At 43.7% G+C, this 21,205-nt stretch overlaps 1 protein-coding gene across 2 annotated transcripts in view; it reads left to right on the top strand.

The window, feature by feature from the left end:
* Positions 1–21,205, top strand: part of COL24A1 (collagen type XXIV alpha 1 chain) — a 310,883-nt gene that overhangs the window by 39,943 nt on the left and 249,735 nt on the right. For both annotated transcript variants that reach the window (XR_012220101.1, XM_073544400.1), the window contains exons 3-4: positions 17,236–18,491; positions 20,666–20,719. Coding sequence is in view for 1 of the 2 variants with exons in the window: in XM_073544400.1 (XP_073400501.1) it covers positions 17,236–18,491; positions 20,666–20,719 (1,310 nt within the window). In the remaining variant the exon portion in view is untranslated. The remainder of the gene's footprint in view (positions 1–17,235; positions 18,492–20,665; positions 20,720–21,205) is intronic.

Genomic DNA, 21,205 nt, shown 5'->3' on the forward strand with positions numbered 1-21,205 from the left:
AATCCATCTATAAAAATAAATATTCAAAATAAAATCTAATTAAATTAATGCTGTGGAAACTGCTTGTTTTTGAAAGTCTGTATGTGATGGTAGATGAGATCCTGAGACTTTTCCGATTTCTCCTCACCAGGCCTTAGCTATGGAGTCTGGAATATGCAGTCACAGTAGTCTACCGACACGTATTTGACAGATTGAGAGAACAAGCTGTCTCTTCCCTGACTGAAGTGATGACGTACTAAACTATTTTATTTCCTGGAGGTGTGGACTGAGGGGACAAGACCAAGATCTATTGTGGGATATTTTAACCCTGTTTCGTATCGTGGACTGAATTTGACCTGATAGCATAGCAAAAAAAAGAAAGTAATTTTCTTAGACAAGCTACAACATTCTCAGCACATACTTGCCGTTACATGGTACACACCAGTGTATTGTACTTATCCGCTGCAATACCATTTATTAGAATGAAAAAGTGGAAAAATGCAGTGAAAGCTGAGAAGCTTTATTCACCCTGGTGTGAGACTTTCTCAAGCTTTATACTGTATATATTAGTACTATTAAAATTATTATTTATATAGCACCAATATTCTCTGCAGGGCTTTACAGACATTTGTTATATACAGTATGTATATATATATATATATATATATATATATATATATATATATATTAGGATTACCATAATTATTAATATTTGCCAAATGCCAGAATAATGAGAGAAACAGAATGTTTTAAGGCATTTTTATCACTTACTGCAAAGTCAAAAGTTTACATACATTTCATAAGTATTTGGTAAACTGAATGACTTGGGTCAAACATTTGGGATATCCTTCCACAAGCTTCTCCCAATAGTTGGTTGGAATTTGGGCCCATTCTACCTGACAAAACTGGTGTAGCTGATCCAGGTTTGTAGGCCGCCTTGCTCGCACCGGCCTTTTCAGCTTTGCCCACAAATTATCAATAGGTTTGAGATCAGGGCTTTGTGATGGTCGCTCCAAAACATTGACTTTGTTATCCTTAAGCCACTTTGTTACCATTTTGGCAGTATGCTTTGGATCATTGTCCATGTGGAAGACCCATTTCTGTCCCAAGTTTTAACCTCCTGGCTGATGTCTTGAGATGTTGCTTCAGTATTGCCACATAATCTTTTCTCAAGATGCCATCTATTTTGTGAAGTGTACCAATCACTCCTGTAGCAAAACCCACAGCATGATGCCTCCGCCACCCCCATGTTTCACAGTTGGGATGGTGTTCTTAGGCTCCCAAGCTTCTCCCTTTTTTCCTCCAAACGTCATGTTTGGTCATTATGCCCAAACAGTTCAATTTTAGTTTCATCAGACCACAGGACATGTCTCCAAAAATTAAGGTCTTGGTTTCTTTGTGCATTTGCAAACATTAATCTGGCTTTTTATGTTCTTTTGGAGTAATGGCTTCTTCCTGGCAGAGTGACCTTTCAGCCCATGGTGATACAGTACTCATTTCACTGTGGATATTGACTCAATCTTAACAGCTTCTGCCATCATCTTCACAAAGTCTTTTGCTTTTGTCCTTGGGTTGATATGCACATGTATGATATGCAAAAGCACATCCATCTCTGGGACACAGAGCTCGTCTCCTTCCTGAGCGGTATGATGGCTGGACATTCCCATCTTCTTTGTACTTGCGTATAATTGTTTGTACAAATAAACGAGGCACCTTCAGGTATCTTGAAATTGTACCCAAGGATGAGCCAGACTTGTGCAAGTCCACAATTCTCTTTCTGATATCTTGGCTGATTTCTTGAGACTTTCTCATGGGAGATGTCAAAGAATGCTTTTGTTATTCTGGATAGATTGTGGTCAGGTCATGTCTGCATATTAGTGGTGGTCCAGGTTCTGTGACCCTTAATGATCGCTTAAAAGGTAGCTGAAAAGTGTACAATTCCAAAGACAGGATTAGGCGTTTAGTTGAATCTATACTCGGCTCTGCGCACTCTCTCAGGCTCTTACCTCCAGAGCTGCACAATTTTCAGCCATCTTTTCATCGATCAGTTGGGTCTCAGGACCCAATATAAAATGTCCACAAACTATATAAAAAAAAGGTTAGTTACTCTTTAACACTGAGGATCAGGGAAACATGAGTGGATGTTGAATACCCCTTGCTATGGGGCAGAGTAGGGTCTACCAATCCACATGCGTATTTAATATATACTGTGCACGGTATTTGCAGTTTTATTTTGATATATCAATGCTGTCTGCGATTTTGGCTTTTATTCAAAGCTTTGTAGGCTAGAGAAAGAGGAGCTGCTCACATACATTCTGAGATCAAACCCAATTAATCAAGGCAACCAGGGGTGTTGGCTGCTAGGAGGACATTACTGTAGTTTGTAGATATTTTCCTATTGCATTTAGTGCTGGCGATGTTTGTTAATATTTACGCTTGTGATCCAGGATGTTTGGGAATGAACAAACTAATTGCTACTGTGCATACAAGCAATACATACCCAACCTTTCCTTCATTAATTAACCCCTTCACCCCCAAGGGTGGTTTGCACGTTCATGACCGGGCCAATTTTTACAATTCTGACCACTGTACATTTATGAGGTCATAACTCTGGAACGCTTCCATGGATCCCGGTGATTCTGACACTGTTTTCTCGAGACATATTGTACTTCATGTTAGTGGTAAAATTTCATTCAAATAACTTGCGTTTATTTGTGAAAAAAATGGAAATTTGGCAAAAATTTTGAAAATTTCGCAATTTTCCAACTTTGAATTTTTATGCCCTTAAATCACAGAGATACGGCACACAAAAAACTTGATAAGTAACATTTCCCACATGTTTACTTTACATCAGCACAATTTTGGAACCAAAATTTTTTTTTGTTAGGAAGTTATAAGGGTTAAAAGTTGACCAGCGATTTCTCATTTTTACAACACCATTTTATTTTTAGGACCACATCACATTTGAAGCCACTTTGAGGGGTCTATATGATAGAAAATACCCAAAAGTGACACCATTCTAAAAACTGAACCCCTTAAGGTGCTCAAAACCACATTCAAGAAGTTTATTAACCCATTAGGTGCGTCACAGGAATTTTTTTGAATATTTAAAAAGAAATGAACATCTAACTTTTTTTCACAAAAAAAATAATTCAGGTTCAATTTTTTTTATTTTACCAAGGGTAACAGGAGAAATTGGACTGCAAAAGTTATTGTGCAATTTGTCCTGAGTACGCTGATACCTGATTTGTGGGGGGGAACGACTGTTTCGGCGCATGGCAGAGCTCAGAATGGAAGGAGCGCCGTTTTACTTTTTCAATGCAAAATTGGCTGGAATTCAGATCGGACGCCATGTCACGTTTGGAGAGTCCCTGATGTACCTAAACAGTGGAAACCCCCTACAAGTGACCCCATTTTGGAAACTAGACCCCCCAAGGAACTTATCTAGATATGTGGTGAGAACTTTGAACCCACAAGGGCTTTACAGAAGTTTATAACGTACAGCGGTACAATTAAAAAATCATATTTTTTCCACAAAAATGATCTTTTCACCCCAATTTTTATTTTCCCAAGGGTAACAGGACCCTAAAAGTTATTGTGCAATTTGTCCTGAGTATGCTGATACCCCACATGTGGGGGTAAACCACTATTTGGGCGCATGGCAGAGCTCGGAAGGGAAGCAGCGCCATTTGACGTTTTTGGCTGGAATTGAGATCGGACATCATGTCGCGATTGGAAAACCCCTGATGTACCAAAACAGTGGAAATCCCCCACAAATGACACCATTTTGGAAACTAGACCCCCTAAGGAACTTATCTAGATGTGTGGTGAGAACTTTGAACCCCCAAGGGCTTCACAGAAGTTTATAACATAAAGCCGTACAATTAAAAAATCATATTTTTTCCACAAAAATGATCTTTTCACCCTCAATTCTTATTTTTCCAAGGGTAACAGCACCCTAAAAGTTATTGTGCAATTTGTCCTGAGTACGCTGATACCCCACATGTGGGGGTAAACCACTATTTGGGCGCATGGCAGAGCTCGGAAGGGAAGCAGCGCCATTTGACGTTTTTTGGCTGGAATTGAGATCGGACACCATGTCGCGATTGGAAAACCCCTGATGTACCTAAACAGTGGAAACCCCCCACAAATGACACCAATTTGGAAACTAGACCCCATAAGGAACTTATCTAGATGTGTGGTAAGAACTTTGAACCCCCCAGTGCTTCACAGAAGTTTATGACGCCCGGGCGTGAAAATAAAAAATTCGTATTTTTTCCACAAACATGATCTTTTAGTCACCATTTTTTTTATTTTCCCAAGGGTAACAGGAGAAATTGAACCCCAAAAGTTGTTGTCCAATTTGTCCTGAGTACGCTGACACCCCATATGTGGGAGAAAACTACTGTATGGACACACGTCAGGGCTCGGAAGGGAAGTAGTGACGTTTCGGAATGCAGATATTTATGGAATGATCTGCGGGTGTCATGTTGCCTTTGGAGAGCCCCTAATGTACCTAAACAGTGGAAACCCCCCACAAATGACCCCATTTTGGAAACTAGACCCCCTAAGGAACTTATCTAGATGTGAGGTGAGCACTTTGAACCCCCAAGGGCTTCACAGAAGTTTATAATGCCCGGGCATGAAAATAAAAAAATCGTATTTTTTCCACAAACATGATCAATTAGTCCCCAATTTTTTCATTTTCCCAAGGGTAACAGGAGAAATTGGACCCCAAAAGTTGTTGTCCAATTTGTCATGAGTACGCTGACACCCCATATGTGGGAGAAAACTACTGTATGGACACACGTCAGGGCTCGGAAGGGAAGTAGTGACGTTTTGGAATGCAGACTTTGATGGAATGGTCTGCGGGTGTCATGTGCGTTTGGAGAGCCCCTGATGTACCTAAACTATTGAAACTCCCCACAAGTGACCCCATTTTGGACACTAGACCCCCTCACGGAACTTATCTAGATGTGTGGTGAGCACTTTGAACCCCCAAGTGCTTCACAGAAGTTTATAACGCTCGGACGTGACAATAAAAAAATCATTTTTTTCCACAAAAATGATATTTTTGCCCCCAAATTTTTATTTTCCTAAGGGTAACAGGAGAAATTGGACCCCAAAAATTGTTTTGCAATTTGTCCTGAGTAGGCTGATACCCTACATGTGGGGGTAAAACACTGTTTGGGCGCATGGCAGAGCTTGGAAGGGAAGGAGCACCATATGACTTTTTCAACTCAGAATTGGCTGAAATTGAGATCAGACGCAATGTTGCATTTGGAGAGCCCCTGATGTGCCCAAACAGTGGAAACCCCCAATTCTAACTCCAACCCGAACCCCAACACACCCCTAACCCTAATCTCAGCCCTAGCCCTAACCCTAGCCCTAACCCTAGCCCTAACCCTAGCCCTAACCCTGGCCCTAACCCTAGCCCTAATGGAAAAATGGAAATAAATACATTTTTTTTATTTTATTATTTTTCCCTAACTAAGGGGGTGATAACGGGGGGTTTGATTTACTATTTGTGGCGGTTTTTATGTTTGGCAGCTGTCGCACGCTAAAAGACGCTTTTTATTGTAAAAATAGTTTTTGCATCACCACATATTGAGAGCTATAATTTTTCCGTATTTTGACCCACCGAGTCATGTGAGGTCTTATTTTTTGCGGAACGAGTTGACGTTTTTATTGGTACCATTTTCGGGCACGTGACATTTTTTGATCGCTTTTTATTCCGATTTTTGGGACGCAGAATGAACAAAAACCAGTGTTTCATGAATTTCTTTTGGGGGGGTGCGTTTACACCATTCCGCGTGCGGTAAAATTGATAAAGCGGTTTTATTTTTTGGGTCAGTACGGTTACAGCGATACCTCATTTATGTAGTTTTTTTATGTTTTGTCGGTGTTATGCAATGAAAACTATTTTATATAAAAAATAATTATTTTTGCATCGCTTTATTCTGCGAGCTATAACTTTTTTATTTTTTCTCTAATGATGCTGTGTGGTGGCTCGTTTTTTGCGGGACAAGATGACGTTTTCAGCGGTACCATGGATATTTATATGCGTCTTTTTGATCGCGCGTTATTACACTTTTTGTTTGGCGGTATGATAATAAATCATTATTTTCTGCTTCGTTTTTTATTTTTATTTTTTAAGGGGTTTGCTAAAGGGGTTAACTAATGGGACAGTTTTATAGGGCAGGTCGTTACGGACGCGGCGATACCTAATATGTGTACTTTTATTGTTTTTTTTTATTATTATTTTCATGAAATGAATTTATTGGGGAATATTTTTTTTTTTTTTTTACTAATTTATTTGGCGATTTTTTTAAATTTATTTTTACATTTTTTTAAAATTTTTTTTTTTTACTTTATTACATAGTCCCAGGTGGGACATCACTGTCCTGTGACAGATCGCTGATCTGTCACATCACAGATCACTGTGACAGATCAGCAATCTGTCACAGGCATTGAAGAAGACTTCCTCTTGCCTGCGCTTTGCAGGCACTGAGGAAGCCAGCTTCCTCAGGTCCCCGAAGGCCCCCGTCGCCATCTTGGATTCGGGGGCCTGGAGGATAGGAGCCCCCCGCAGCAGCGCTGCACATTGCGCTGCCGTGGGGGGCTCAGGGAAGCACGGAGGGAGCCCCCTCCCTGCCGATGCTTCCCTTTAACTCCCGGTACACCGCAATCATGTTTGATCGCGGTGTGCAAGGGGTTAACGTGTCGGGGGCAGTCCGTGACCGCCCCTGACACATAGTGCCGGGTGTCAGCTGTGATAATCAGCTGACACCCGGCCGCGATCAGCGGCGCTCACCACGTGGGCGCCGCTGATCGCGGTAGACGTACTATCCCGTCCACGGTCATATAGGCCCGGGTACCGTGGACGGGATAGTACGTCGGATGTCAGGAAGGGGTTAAAGGGTGACTCTCAGATGGAGATGTCCTTATGGAATATAAATCATTAACTTAGTTCTGCTTTACAGTGTTCTTATGATTAGAAATGCACAAATTTGTTCGGATTCGGTTCCGAATAGGATCAGAATTGAGTATTGTTTTTTCAATATTCATCGAACACAGCCGAACGTCATTACAGTCAATGGCAGTAGAAATTACCGAATATGTTCGGAACCGATCATAAGACAAACATTCGGCACGAATATTGTTCGAATATAGCTTGACTATGTCAAAATCAGATTCTGGGACAAAATCTAAACAAAATTACTCATCTCTACTTATGATGAATGCCTTCCAGGGTGCGGCATGGGTGCTGGTGGTGCATGGGTTGCCAAACTTAAGTTGGGAGACGTAACAATTTTGCTATGGGTGAAAGAACCCCAGGCAAGACATTGATGCTTCGAGGAAAAAAATTGTAAATGTAGGCTGTGCCGATCATTACCCTTTGCTGATTAATTCACTATTTATATGAGCTGCTTGTAATGATGTATAGTAGGTTTCTATGAAGACAGTGGCTAGATGATAGAGTCACAGACACAGGTATACGTGAAAGTAGTTTGTATTAAACAAGCAGCACAGAACAGCACAGGTGCTGGCGGAGCCAGATAATGACAGCAGTGGTAACAGCAGCAGAACTCAGTCCAGTAGATAGCAAGTTGTACACCGGCACTGTGTAGATGTAAGCAGACACAGTCTGAAGAATGCAGGCAAGGACAGTCACTTAGCCCTCTCCCTTGCGGGAGGGGAATCTTCGGGCACAGTGCAGTGGCAGAGAAAGTCACTAGGTAATTGATACTGGATGTGCAAAGGTAGCAGGGATAGTCTCTCAGGTGGAACGCACACAGCAGTAGAGATCTTCAGCGCATACCGTGAGTGCTGTAGTAGCGGTGAGCGGTGGAGGCAGAGCTGGAAGGAGCCTTCAGGCAGACACCGTCAGAGGGTCCAGGCGGCAGTAGGCAGCAGGTAATCCAGGTGGGTTCAGCAGGAAGGAAGGAGGTAGCACAGCGTGCAACTCCCAGCTAGCAGATCAGGTACAGGACGAGATATACAAGCAAGGTAGTCACGTCCAGGAAAGCTATTTAAACCCGGCGGGCGGGACCAACAGGCGGTGATGTCACAGGAACCAGTATGGCCGAACGAAGCCAGGCTTAAGGGCAACAGTAAGGGCAAAGTCCGGAACACAGCAGAATAGGAACGATGCTTACATTATTCCCCCCTTAAAGAATGTCCTCCGGACAATCTTCGACCAGGCTTGTCCGGGTACCTTAGATGAAACTGCTCCAGCAGCCGCGGAGCACAGATATTCTCCACCGGTTCCCAGGAATTCTCCTCGACAGAGTATCCTTGCCACTTGACCAGATATTGCAACTTCCTTCTGAAGATCCGTGAATCCAGAATCTTCTCCACGACATATTGTTCATGTCCATCAACGAGCACTGGAGCTGGAGGAGAGGAAGTACGCCCTGGGAAAGAATTTGGTACAACTGGCTTTAGTAGGGAAACATGGAACACCGGGTGAACCTTCCAGGCAGGGGGTAATTTCAGACGCACCGCTACCGAATTCACTAGAGCCACGATCTTGTATGGCCCTACAAACTTCTGCCCCAGCTTGACAGTCGGTGCCCTCACCCTCAGATTCTTGGTAGACAACCAGACCGTATCTCCCACCCTATACACCGGAGCCGGCCTCCTGGTACGATCTGCTGCTCTCTTATACCTTTCCTGCGCAGTCGTCAAGGTGGTCTTCAGACCTTCCAAATTCTGCTGTAAGAAAGAAAGATGGTCAGACACAGCAGGCACTGCAGCCTCCTTGGGGAACTGCGGCAAGATGCTTGGGTGGTAACCCTGATTAGCAAAGAACGGTGACTGCTTAGTCGAGGAGTGCTGCGAGTTGTTATATGTGAACTCTGCCAGGGGAAGCAGATCTACCCAATCGTCCTGCAGATGACTTAAGTAGCAACGGAGGTACTGCTCCAGGGTCTGATTCGTACGTTCCGTCTGTCCATTAGTCTGTGGATGGTAAGCCGAAGACAGACTTACTCTAATATCCAGAGCCGCGCAGAAACACCTCCAGAACCTAGACGTGAACTGCACCCCACGATCCGAGATCACCTCATCTGGGACTCCGTGCAGACGGACCACCTCTTGAATCAACAAGTCTGCAGTCTGTTTTGCTGTGGGTAATCCAGCGCAAGGGATAAAGTGTGCTGCCTTAGTGAGGCGGTCCACGACCACTAGAATGGTGTTCTTACCCTTGGAGACCGGTAGTTCAACAATAAAGTCCATTGAGATGGATCTCCAGGGACGAGATGGTATAGGCAAGGGTTGTAACAACCCGGAAGGCGACGCACGAGGCGTCTTGAACCGAGCACATACCTCGCAGGATGACACGTATCCCTCCACGTCCTTCCGGTACGAAGGCCACCAGAAGTACCGAGCCAGGAACTCTTGGGTCTTCGTTATTCCACGATGTCCCCCAATCTTAGAATCATGGATCAGTCGGAGGACTTCAAGTCTTGTCACCTCTGGTACATACAGCCGATTCTCCTGTAACCACACTCCTCCATTGTAATTTAGGCTTACTTCGGGGGTAGGTTGCCTTAGCAACGGATCTGCTGCGTATGCTGCTTTGATCTCAGACAGAAGATCCTGATGATGGATTGCAGAGATGAAATGAGCGGGAGACACAACAGTACTAGGAGACGACTTAATCACTTCCTCAGGAGCAGCAATCCTAGATAGCGCATCTGCCTTACCATTCCGTGCCCCCGACCTGTAGGAGATGATGAAGTTGAATTGGTTTAGAAACAAGCTCCAACGTGCCTGACGTGGGTTCAAACATCTTACGGACTGCATGAATTCCAGGTTTCGGTGGTCGGTAAGAACTGTAATCGGAGTTGAGGACCCCAGCAGCAAGTGTCTCCACTCCTTGAATGCCGTCACAATCGCCAGTAACTCCTTGTTCCCTACGTCATAGTTCTTCTGCGCCGGGGATAGCTTCTGAGAAAGAAAGGCACAAGGATGAAGAACTGCCTTCTCACCTCCTCTCTGTGACAACACTGCGCCGATGGCGACATCCGATGCGTCCACCTCAAGAGTAAAGCTCAGGTCTGGGTCTGGATGTCTTAAGATGGGAGCCGACACAAATTTGTCCTTCAGCCGTGTGAACGCCTCCTGGGCTTGCGGAGTCCACCGGAACGGTACCCCCTTCTTGGTCAGTTGGGTGATGGGAGCCACAATCTCAGAGAAGTTACGGATGAAGCGCCTATAGAAGTTGGCGAATCCCACAAACCTCTGAACTTCCTTCACCGATCCTGGCGCTGGCCACTCCTGGATCGCTCTGGTCTTTTGATCGTCCATCTGGAGACCCTGTGGAGAGATGACATAACCGAGGAACTGCACTGTTGCCCTGTGGAACTCGCATTTCTCCAATTTGATGTAAAGATGGTTATGCAGCAGGCGTTGCAGCACTGTCCTCACGTGGAGCCGATGTTCCTCGAGATCACTGGAAAAGATTAAAATGTCATCGAGATACACAACCATAAATACATCAAGCACATCTCGGAAAATGTCATTAACAAAATGCTGAAAGGTTGCAGGAGCATTTCGTAGTCCGAACGGCATGACCCGTGATTCGAAGTGTCCATAACGGCAGCGGAAGGCCGTCTTCCACTCATCTCCAGACCGAATTCTCACGAGATTGTAGGCTCCCCGAAGATCCAGTTTGGTGAATATCTTAGCCTGCTTCACCCTCTCCAGTAGTTCAGAGATTAAGGGTAGCGGGTGCCGATTCATGACCGTTACCTTGTTTAAATCACGGTAGTCCATGCAAGGACGCAGACCCCCGTCCTTTTTCTTCACGAAGAAGATTGGTGCACCCGCAGGAGAAGTAGACGGTCGGATGAAGCCCTTGGCGAGATTCTCGTCGATGAAGTCCTTCAAGGCCTTTAATTCAGGACCAGACAAAGGGTAAATACGCCCGAATGGGATCTCCGCCCCAGATATCAGTTCTATCGGGCAATCATAAGGCCGGTGGGGAGGTAACATATCTGCCCTCTTCTTATCACATACCTCTGCCAGATCCTGATACTCCATTGGTAATTGTCCCTCAGTCGTAGCTACTACCTTGGGGATAGCAGCGACCTTAGGAATAGCGGGGTTGCTGTTAGAACTTGGAGGGAACTGCACTTCCCTGGTCTCCCAGTTGATGCGAGGATTCTGAACCTGGAGCCAAGGTAACCCCAGGATAATAGGAAAGTGAGGAGAAGATATTAGTAAAAAGGACAAATGTTCCACATGTTCCTCTCCAATGCATACCTTCACCGACTCAGTCTCCATGGTTACCGGTCCCGATGTAAGTGGTGACCCGTCTACTGTCTCCATCAAGACTGACGACTCCCTCTTCACTGCCCTGATTCCATGCTTCCTTGCAAACGCGATATCCATGAAGTTTCCACTGGCCCCGGAGTCCAACATGGCGGCGCTCTCGACACACCGACCCTGGAAGCAGACCCTCAAGGATAGGTAATAGTGGGAATTCTTCTTAGTAGCGAAGGAGGAAACGACGGATGTCATCGAGATCACCACTGCGTTCAATGGAAGAGATGCCAGCGAATTCATATCGGCAAAGTCCAGGTCTCTCTGATTGTCTCTGCCCCCCGAATTGTTCAGATCTAGGACGCAGGACTCCCCCGCCTCGGAGTTACAATCAATGATAGCTGCAGCCGTCTTACGTCTCCTGACTGGACACTCGGAGATGAAGTGACCGGTCCCCCCGCAGTAGAAGCACAGGTTTTCCTTAAAGCGATGCTCCTTGCGGGCATCAGGAGGATTTCTACGTACGGCATCCACCTGCATCGGTTCGGGCTCGGGATTCCTCCTGCTGGTGACATCTCTGGAGGGAGAAGAGAACGGAACAGTGTTATTAAACCGTAGATCAGACCAGCGCTCCTGTCTGCGCTCAGAGAGTCGATTGTCAATGCGGATGCAGTGGTTGATGAAGTCCCCAAGAAGCACGGGCGAGTCCCCGCGTGCCAGTTCATCCTTAACTGCCGTAGACAATCCCCTGCGGAAGATGGCCTGCTTGGCTGCCCCGTTCCAGGTGGTGTCTAAAGCCCATCTACGGAAGTCCAATGCATACTCCAGCACCGAACGCTTCCCCTGCCGGAGGGTCAGCAGCGTCGTCTCAGCAGTATTAGCTCGGTTCGGGTCATCAAACATCTGCGTCATTGCGGCAATGAAATTGTCCATAGAGTTAAGCAGAGGGTCGTCGGTCTCAATCAAAGGGTTGGCCCACGCGAGCGCCTTACCAGACAGCAGCATGACTATGGTCAGAACTTTGGAGCGTTCCGTAGTGAACTGTGGGGCATGAGCAGCAAAGAAGATCCGACACTGGTTCAAAAATCCTCGGAATTTATCCCTCTCACCAGCGAACCGGAAGGGTGGAAGCTTCGGGAAGGTCGGTGTAGTATCCCGGGCAACACCTGCTACCTGCGCGGCTGGGGCCTGTTCCAGAGCAGCAATCCGATCGAGCTGCATAGGAATCGCTTGCTCCAACGCCAGAACACGATCACCCTGAAGAGGAGCTGCTTGTTCCAGCGCCGTAATCCGATTTGCCAGTTGTTGCAACTGTGCCTCTGCTGCCCCGGCGTTGTGTTCGATACGTTGCTCCAGCGTGTCCAGCTGGGTCCTAATGCCTGCCACATCCTGCCGTATCAAAGCAAGCTGCTTGCTTACACGTTTCTCCAGGGACTCTACACCTGCGGTCTCCATATTGGTGGCTTGTATAACCTGTAATGATGTATAGTAGGTTTCTATGAAGACAGTGGCTAGATGATAGAGTCACAGACACAGGTATACGTGAAAGTAGTTTGTATTAAACAAGCAGCACAGAACAGCACAGGTGCTGGCGGAGCCAGATAATGACAGCAGTGGTAACAGCAGCAGAACTCAGTCCAGTAGATAGCAAGTTGTACACCGGCACTGTGTAGATGTAAGCAGACACAGTCTGAAGAATGCAGGCAAGGACAGTCACTTAGCCCTCTCCCTTGCGGGAGGGGAATCTTCGGGCACAGTGCAGTGGCAGAGAAAGTCACTAGGTAATTGATACTGGATGTGCAAAGGTAGCAGGGATAAGTCTCTCAGGTGGAACGCACACAGCAGTAGAGATCTTCAGCGCATACCGTGAGTGCTGTAGTAGCGGTGAGCGGTGGAGGCAGAGCTGGAAGGAGCCTTCAGGCAGACACCGTCAGAGGGTCCAGGCGGCAGTAGGCAGCAGGTAATCCAGGTGGGTTCAGCAGGAAGGAAGGAGGTAGCACAGCGTGCAACTCCCAGCTAGCAGATCAGGTACAGGACGAGATATACAAGCAAGGTAGTCACGTCCAGGAAAGCTATTTAAACCCGGCGGGCGGGACCAACAGGCGGTGATGTCACAGGAACCAGTATGGCCGAACGAAGCCAGGCTTAAGGGCAACAGTAAGGGCAAAGTCCGGAACACAGCAGAATAGGAACGATGCTTACACTGCTAGAGCTCTGAGCACAGTTGTGACTTAAGAAGATTCTTGTTACTTTTGAGGTCTATTTATCCAATAAGCTGAAAAGTTTTGAAACACCAGCTCCAAATACTATATTACTGCCCTGTACAGAGAAAAAGACAGACCTGAATTGTCATTTCTCACATTAAAAAATTACCTCCTTCTCTTTTATAAGTAGATACCACTGGAAACCTGATAATTCAGGTGAAACTGCATTTAATGTTGGGGCTCTTTTCATTGGAGAGCTGGTGGCACTTAGTGGTAGTTTTGTTTCTATGGCAAATAAAACATTGACCACCATGGAAAAAGTATTCACTGATCATGTTGAGATACCGGTTTAGCAGTCTGGGAAAGTATCAGTGGTGATAATTTCCCCTCTGCGAGTATCCTATCAAACAATTCCTTACATCTTTGTTTTTCTTGACACTGATTAGCATGATATTGGGGAGAGTGGACAATGACATGTCCAGAAGTGAGAGGACTCCACAGCAAGAGTTATAATGGATCCCCGTATTAGTTCAAGATCTTGCCACCTAGGATAGAGGAGCGTTGTGTTTTGTTTCTCACTTTGTTCTTTTCCATGATCTTTTGGCCAATTACCCAACCTATTCACAACAAAAATGCTTCTAATCGAGAAAGAAGAGTTGTGCAGAGGTTCTCAACATCAAAGGAAATCCAACACGTGCTGGGTCCTTCCTCTCTGAGAGCCCAAAAGCCAAATAATCGACTTATATAGTTTGCCCTTGGAAATGAGAATTTGGGTGTCTTTCATAACCTGACGTTCAGATACAAATGATGCTAGATAGGCCAGTTCTAGGAGTAATTTTTGAAATAGAAGGTGAATGGGATAACTTTGTGAAGTAATCTACTCCACCTGTTACTTGTGAAATCTAAGGTTACAACAGCAGCATCGTTGCTCAACAGTATGACCATCAGTATATCTTAACTTGACACATACAGTGTGCATCTCAACCCATTTTTCATGTATGATAACTGTCATGTGGTTCACAACTATCCCTACTGACTCTCCCATACACACGCATGCTGCTGGACATGTGTTTTGAATGGGGATAGAGGAGAAAGCTGGTGCCAAACACCTCTAGTGGGGGCTTATGTCCTAGAGGGATTTAATCTTCCAGCATGATGATGGCTAAATTGAGATCTGCTGCTTCATTTGTCTTCCAGCCCAAGCTTTAATGTCCTCTAGTTGTGAGCTTTGCAGACAGAAATACTTATATCCCTTGGCCATTGAAAAGAGGACCCAGGATGTAAGTGGTAAACATCCTGTGCGAGTTATATTAAACCTCCGGCAATAATTGATAACACAAAGAAGGATGTCTTGTTTTATAAACTAGAGCAACAGTTTATAGAAGCCCGGGGCAATGTGGACCTGGACTGTTGTGAGTTCATTTTTCCCTTCACCAGTGAGGTCTGATGAACTCCCTCTTCTGGTGAAGGAAGGTAGTGAGGCTGATTACCAAACAGCTGAGCAGGTAGATGATGACTGGGTCATAGGAACTGATGACTGGATATAAGGCAGCCGACGCCCTGCTGCCTTGCTGGTGATTTTCCTGCTGGATTCTTGGAGACCAGTCTGATTTCTGCTTCTCAAAGCTAAGTTTTGTTCTTCTTTTTGTACACTTTAGTTCTGGTTTTGTTTGCCTTGTTTTTTGGAGTTCAGCCATCCCCGGCCGGGGGTGAGCTGAATTCCATTTTTGTCTCTGATCTGTTGATCTCTGGCTCTGTCTTCAGAATATACCTGAGTGCTGATATAGTCTTTTTGAAGCCTAGCGACTTCAGGGCCTGTTTTTCCTATCAGTCTGTTGCCACATTTTTGGATAGGGTTTTTGCGGATTGCAGACAGCAGCTTTTCTATCCTGTCCTATTTAGTTAGCTTGGGCCCCATCATTTGCTCAACCTATCTTTCTATCTGTGTTAGTGTTTTTCATCTTGCTTCACAGTCATTATATGTTGGGCCTTTTGCTTTGGGGTCTGCTCTGGGGCACTTTAGATTTCCCCTTTCTGTCTTTAGGCTAATTTAGTTCTCCGGCTGTGATCGAGAGGTCTAGGGCACCGTAGGAACCCCCCACGGCTACTGCTAGTTGTTGTGGATAGGTTCAGGGGTCTGCAATCCGATAGCTGCCAACTTCTCTGGTTTTCTGGACTTAGCTATTATTTTTGTTTTTTCCTCCTTCGGTGACTCATCCATAACACTGGACATTGGATTTCTCCATGGTATGCTGGCTATGTCACATGTTTATCAGAATTCCTAACTTTGATCCACTGTGCATATTTGTGTAGGCAGAGGAATGAATGTAGTAGAATATACAGTATGTAACATTTAAAGTCAATATTAGGTAAGCAGTGTTAGCACCAAGACATGTCGTTGACAGGTTCTTACAAAAGAGGTGAAGTGGCATTGTAAGATTTGCATGGACAGGTTTTTAGCGATAATTGTGAGTTCAATTGGACAGCTGGTCAAGTGCAGATATGGCAGCTTATCTTCTGAAATCTCTGTTGTGCCACTGCTCTTTTCATACATGATCCTAAATACGGGAAAGGGTGGTCTATTTAGATCCTATGAATACAATATGTACTTTTGTTAAAAAAAATGGGGATTCCAATTGTTGGAAGATTTTTGGGTTAGTGGCTTGTTGGGTTTCCTTCTTTATTCTTACTCATTAACTGATGTTTTTTGTGACACTTGATAAAATGGAAGATGTCAGAATTTTTACTGTTTTTCACCCTGTGGACAGAGGGTAACCCACTGAAATATAATAGAAAGTCAAGACAGCAGGTTCATTCTCTTATTTATTTCTTTGTAAATCAATTCATATATCGAGGAACTTTTATGGTTTCTCATCTCCTTGACTATTCACTGGGGAGTTTCCAAGTAGTCTGATGGAATTATGCCCACACCGCACTTGGCAGTCAGGAAAACAGACAAACCGGCTTCTTCATTTAATAAAACCACAGTGTTAAACTTTGAAGACTATTCAAAGGCGCTTGTTTTTGCAACTGTGTATGTTCATATATCAGAAAAAAACAAACTCAAATCATCACATTATTTCACCGACGACCTCCCTGAAGATAGCCCGATACGGTATGAACTTAATAGTCCCTCAAGACTGTAACTTAATTGTCCGCTTTGATAAAGGAATAAAGGAGTTACAAAAGGAGATGAGGTTTGATTTTATTTTTTTTAACTCATGTAATGATAAGAGACACTAGTTGTAACCATGTGGAGACCATTCCTTAATAGAAAATATTAATGATTTGCACAGGCGATGTACGTATGCAAACATAAACAGGTGATTACCTATTTTTCATTTTTGTGTAGACATAACTGTAGGATTGTCATCTTGAAAAGGAAAATATCCCCCCAAATAAGGTATCTGATCTGTGGGCAAAGATTATAGAGCAAATTAATATATTGTTTTCTTGGAACAAGTTTACTCCATTCATTCTTATTTGTCTATATCTGCTGAATGTGATCTTAGGAGTCCAGTGCTTGGTCCTTCTCAGTAATCGTCTGTGCACAATATAGAGAAGGCTGTCAGTCACTGATTCGGAACACGTACAAGTTTGTAATTAATTTTGAGTAATAAAACACAAGTTATACAAAAGTTTTAGCTATGTATCAATCTGCTCTGTGACATACTATCTGCAAATCTGACTACATTTTCAATGTGACAGGTTCCTGTTACGTGTACAGGAAAAAAAATTCTGTTCTAATAAACTTTTTTTTTATGTTTTTTTTTAATTGCAGGCATACATGCTTCTCAACGATTAGGTCGCAGAAAGACGGAGCCACCATTATTATTATCAGTGACTGTCAAACCATGGACTGCTGCTGCAGAAGACCACAGGGTGGAGTTAGCAGAACCAGGAGTCGTTCTCACCGGAGACACAGCCATCGAATATCCACTAGGAAATAATATTCTCTCAAAATTGGGACTTCCATTTTACTTGTTGATCAGTCTTCGATCAGACAAAATCAACAATGCTTTCCTTTTCAGTATTAGAAATAATAATAGGATATTCTTCGGTGTACAGTTGCTGCCCAGAAAGGTAGTGGTACACACAGGGGGCAAACAGTCTGTGTCTTTTGACTACACAGTGCAGGATGGACAGTGGCACAGCTTTGCAATTGGTGTTGGAAACGAGTCCATTTCTTTGTTTGCGGAGTGTGGAAAGAAATACTTTAACAAGGAAGCTGTATTTGACATACAGACACTCGCTCCCGGTATTATATTTACTTTGGGGAGAATGACTTTTCATTCTGTTCAGTTTGAGGGAGTAATATGTCAACTGGAGATTATTCCTTCAGCGGAAGCATCTGCAAATTATTGCCTCTACTTGCGAAAGCATTGTCTTCACACTGATACTTACCGATCCCAAAATGGAGACCCCAGATCAGAAAAACGTCTTCATCCATCCATGAAAATAGAAACTAATAAACCTGTAGAGGACAGTCCCCAATCACAGTCTATATTAGACATGGCCAAACAACCAGATTCATTGACATCTAAAACTTCTTTAGCTCGGCTGTCCCCAAAATTCAGAAATGTTAGTTTTGCCAATAATGAAACATCTCATGTGAAGGTTACTCAACATCCTGAAACAAAAATTAAACCAAGGAACCATCATAACTGGGCGAGAAATGTTACGGAGGTTGATCATTTGTCTCCAACAACGGCTTATAAAAAGATTTGGTCAAAGAACAACACCACTGAAAGCAAATACACAAAAGAGCAAATGGGTGGAAAGGTGGGTATCCATCGGATCTTCAACAGGACGCTGTATCAGGCCACTAGTAACACGTATAGCCAACATGACCATTGGGATGACCCTAATGAGAATGATGACTATGTAGGAGAAATTGACTATGGAACGGAAAATAACTATGGAACGGAAAACAGCTATGAAATCAACATGGAGAACTACGATTACGACTACGAGGAAATGAACATGCTCTTTGAGATGGACGATTTGCTTGGAGATAAAGGAGATCCTGGACCTCCAGTAAGTTGACAATGTTTGTTAATAAAATGTGTGTGTGTGACTTGTGAAAAGAGTTTTGGATCGCTAGATGAGCGTTTGACATGACTCACTAGAGTTTCTTGGCTTAGCGCAAAGATAGTAATTTTAGAGGAACATTATTTCAGATGTCTTCCATCTTCTGACAGATAGGGCCAAATATTTCAAGCTGTAGTGAAGTTTTTCATTCTAAATTTATTCAGCTTAGATTACATACAGAATCTGGTGACAACTTCACACACTTCTCTGAGGTTCTTTAATGTTGGGCAATGTGTGACAATCCTCTATTCTTTACATTTTCCAACTATCAGTGGCCCTTTGTATGGACCCCTTCAGATGTTCCTGATTCTCCTGCTATGTAGCTTATCATATCTTGTTTTTGAGTGGCCAGTTCATCTTCATCATCATTCTTTCTGCACTATAGGAGCTGGTACTTGCTTCTCTCTTGCTTACCAGCATAGAGTGCCTCGAACTGAAAGCCCACCTCTCCGATACGCCAAATGAGATGTTGTCTGAAACTACAGTATTTATATAGAAAGTATAAATTTAAAGCAGTACCCCAAACAAAACAGGTGCAAAGGCCGACATTTATCAAAGTGTCTAGACTTGTTTTTGGTACAAATTGTGACTTCTTAACTCCTAGGCAAAGAGTACCATATATGTATGGTGCTTCTGCCAAGTGCTTGGAGCAAACTATTGTATTGTTGGGTATTGCTAAAGCAATACATTTTCATTGTTAGGGCCTGTTATCAAAGATCTGCAAAGTAAATACCGTAAGTAGGTTCATATGTCTGTTCTCTGTTCAGATGTCTGTTTATAATGTTTATTGCTGCAACTGTGTACAATAATTTATTTTCTTTTTAATATTTTTTAGTATTTATTATTTTTAATATTCCATCATATTATGCATCTGTACTTTAAAGGGGTTGCATGAGGTTAAAACAGATAATCTGTTCTTATGTACAAATGGCGTCACTTTGTCCATAGGATGCATCCAGCATTGCAATAAAGCTCCATTAATAATAATCTTTATTTTTATATAGCGCTAACATATTCTGCAGTGCTTTACAGTTTGCACACATTATCATCACTGTCCCCGATGGGGCTCACAATCTAAATTCCCTATCAGTATGTATTTGGAATGTGGGAAGGAAACCAGAGTACCCAGAGGAAACCCACGCAAACACGGGGAGAACATACAAACTCCTTATCTCCTTGCAGATGTTGTCCTCGGTGGGATTCGAACCCAGGGCTCCAGCGCTGCAAGGCTGCAGTGTTATCCACTGAGCCACCGTGCTGCCCATTCAGGGGAGACTGCAATACCAGACATAGAGGCGCTGGTTCTGAAATACAATCAAAACCATTTCGACCAATCACTTACAACCCCTTTAAAGTAATTTACAATATGATACTTTTCATAACTAGATGATACATGAATACATAAAACTGTAGAAAGATGACGAAATCTGAGATATAAGGGTCCCGGAGTGCCCTTGAAAAGATGTCAGGCCTCAGGACATATACCAGACACACCTTTTTGGCTGTCATAAAATAAAATAACCTAACGTTAAGTTTTATGTACATTATCAAAGTCTGGAGAACAAGTAATGTAATTGAGAATCATATCCTAGAGCCAAACCAGCCATCTCAACATCACAGCTCGGAGGTGATCAAGTCCAGTCTGTCGCATTTCAAAGGATTTGTGGAAAATAAAAGTGCAGAACCAGGTGTTAACCTCGGCCCTATGTGGATACAGAAAACTTCTTGTACATGAAACGCACAAAGCCTGGGAAGCTTCTACACTGCTTTGCTTGAGTGCGGTTGCTTTACACAAGGGTACGATTCTGAGGTCCCGAAACCATTCACACTATGGCCATTTATTATTTCGGAAAATTTGTAAATAATGGATGACCATCATTTCCTTATGGAAATAACAGACATTCCATTGGCTTCAATAAGAATCTGTGTGTTGGGAGCGCCATTAAATGCTTGGATTATTTTCAGCTGAAAGTCAGAGCTTTAGGCCGGGGCGCTCTGTGATCTTTCTGCAGGGTTAGAAGGTGTTGATAATTGATAGTTTGGGATTTAGAGTCTGAGACACTGGAGCTTAGTCATTCTTAGACTTTAAGTAAAATACGTGTGTGTTTCTGTGTCTTCAGGGTCCTCCAGGTCCTCCCGGTTTACCAGGTCCCCCAGGGAAAAGAGGTCCAAGGGTGAGTAACTGGCATATCACGTTTCACATCTGTTTTTATCATTTACAACCTGATAATAGATTGCATTTGGTTATATCCTCGGTTAACAAGAGTGTCTTAGAAATATTTTGCAGAGAAGGGTTTTTAAACATAGGTATGTATGACATGACGAAAGTTCTCAGTGCTGACTGTGGGGACTCGGATCATATAGATAATGCAGGGACTGAATCGATGCCTAACTTTTCATTCATTTAAAGGTAAAGACTTGCACCAATTTGACATTTTGTAGTATTGGCTGTGGTCCTATGCCATCAGCAGAACTTGGAAGAGATTGAAGGAGATGTCTCATAATTCTCAACCAAGAGAATCGGGCCAATTATGTAAATGACACTCTGATCAGAGTTTGATCAGAGTGTCAGCATATCGTACTCCAATTCTCTCGGATGAGAGAATCGGAGCACAACGTGTGGAAAAGATGGAGAGCAAAACTTCTCCATCTCCTCCATT

The sequence above is a fragment of the Dendrobates tinctorius genome, unplaced genomic scaffold (genome assembly GCF_039654945.1).
Source record: "Dendrobates tinctorius isolate UK_male_01 unplaced genomic scaffold, ASM3965494v1 ptg000138l, whole genome shotgun sequence".
Classification (NCBI taxonomy): Eukaryota; Metazoa; Chordata; class Amphibia; order Anura; family Dendrobatidae; genus Dendrobates; species Dendrobates tinctorius.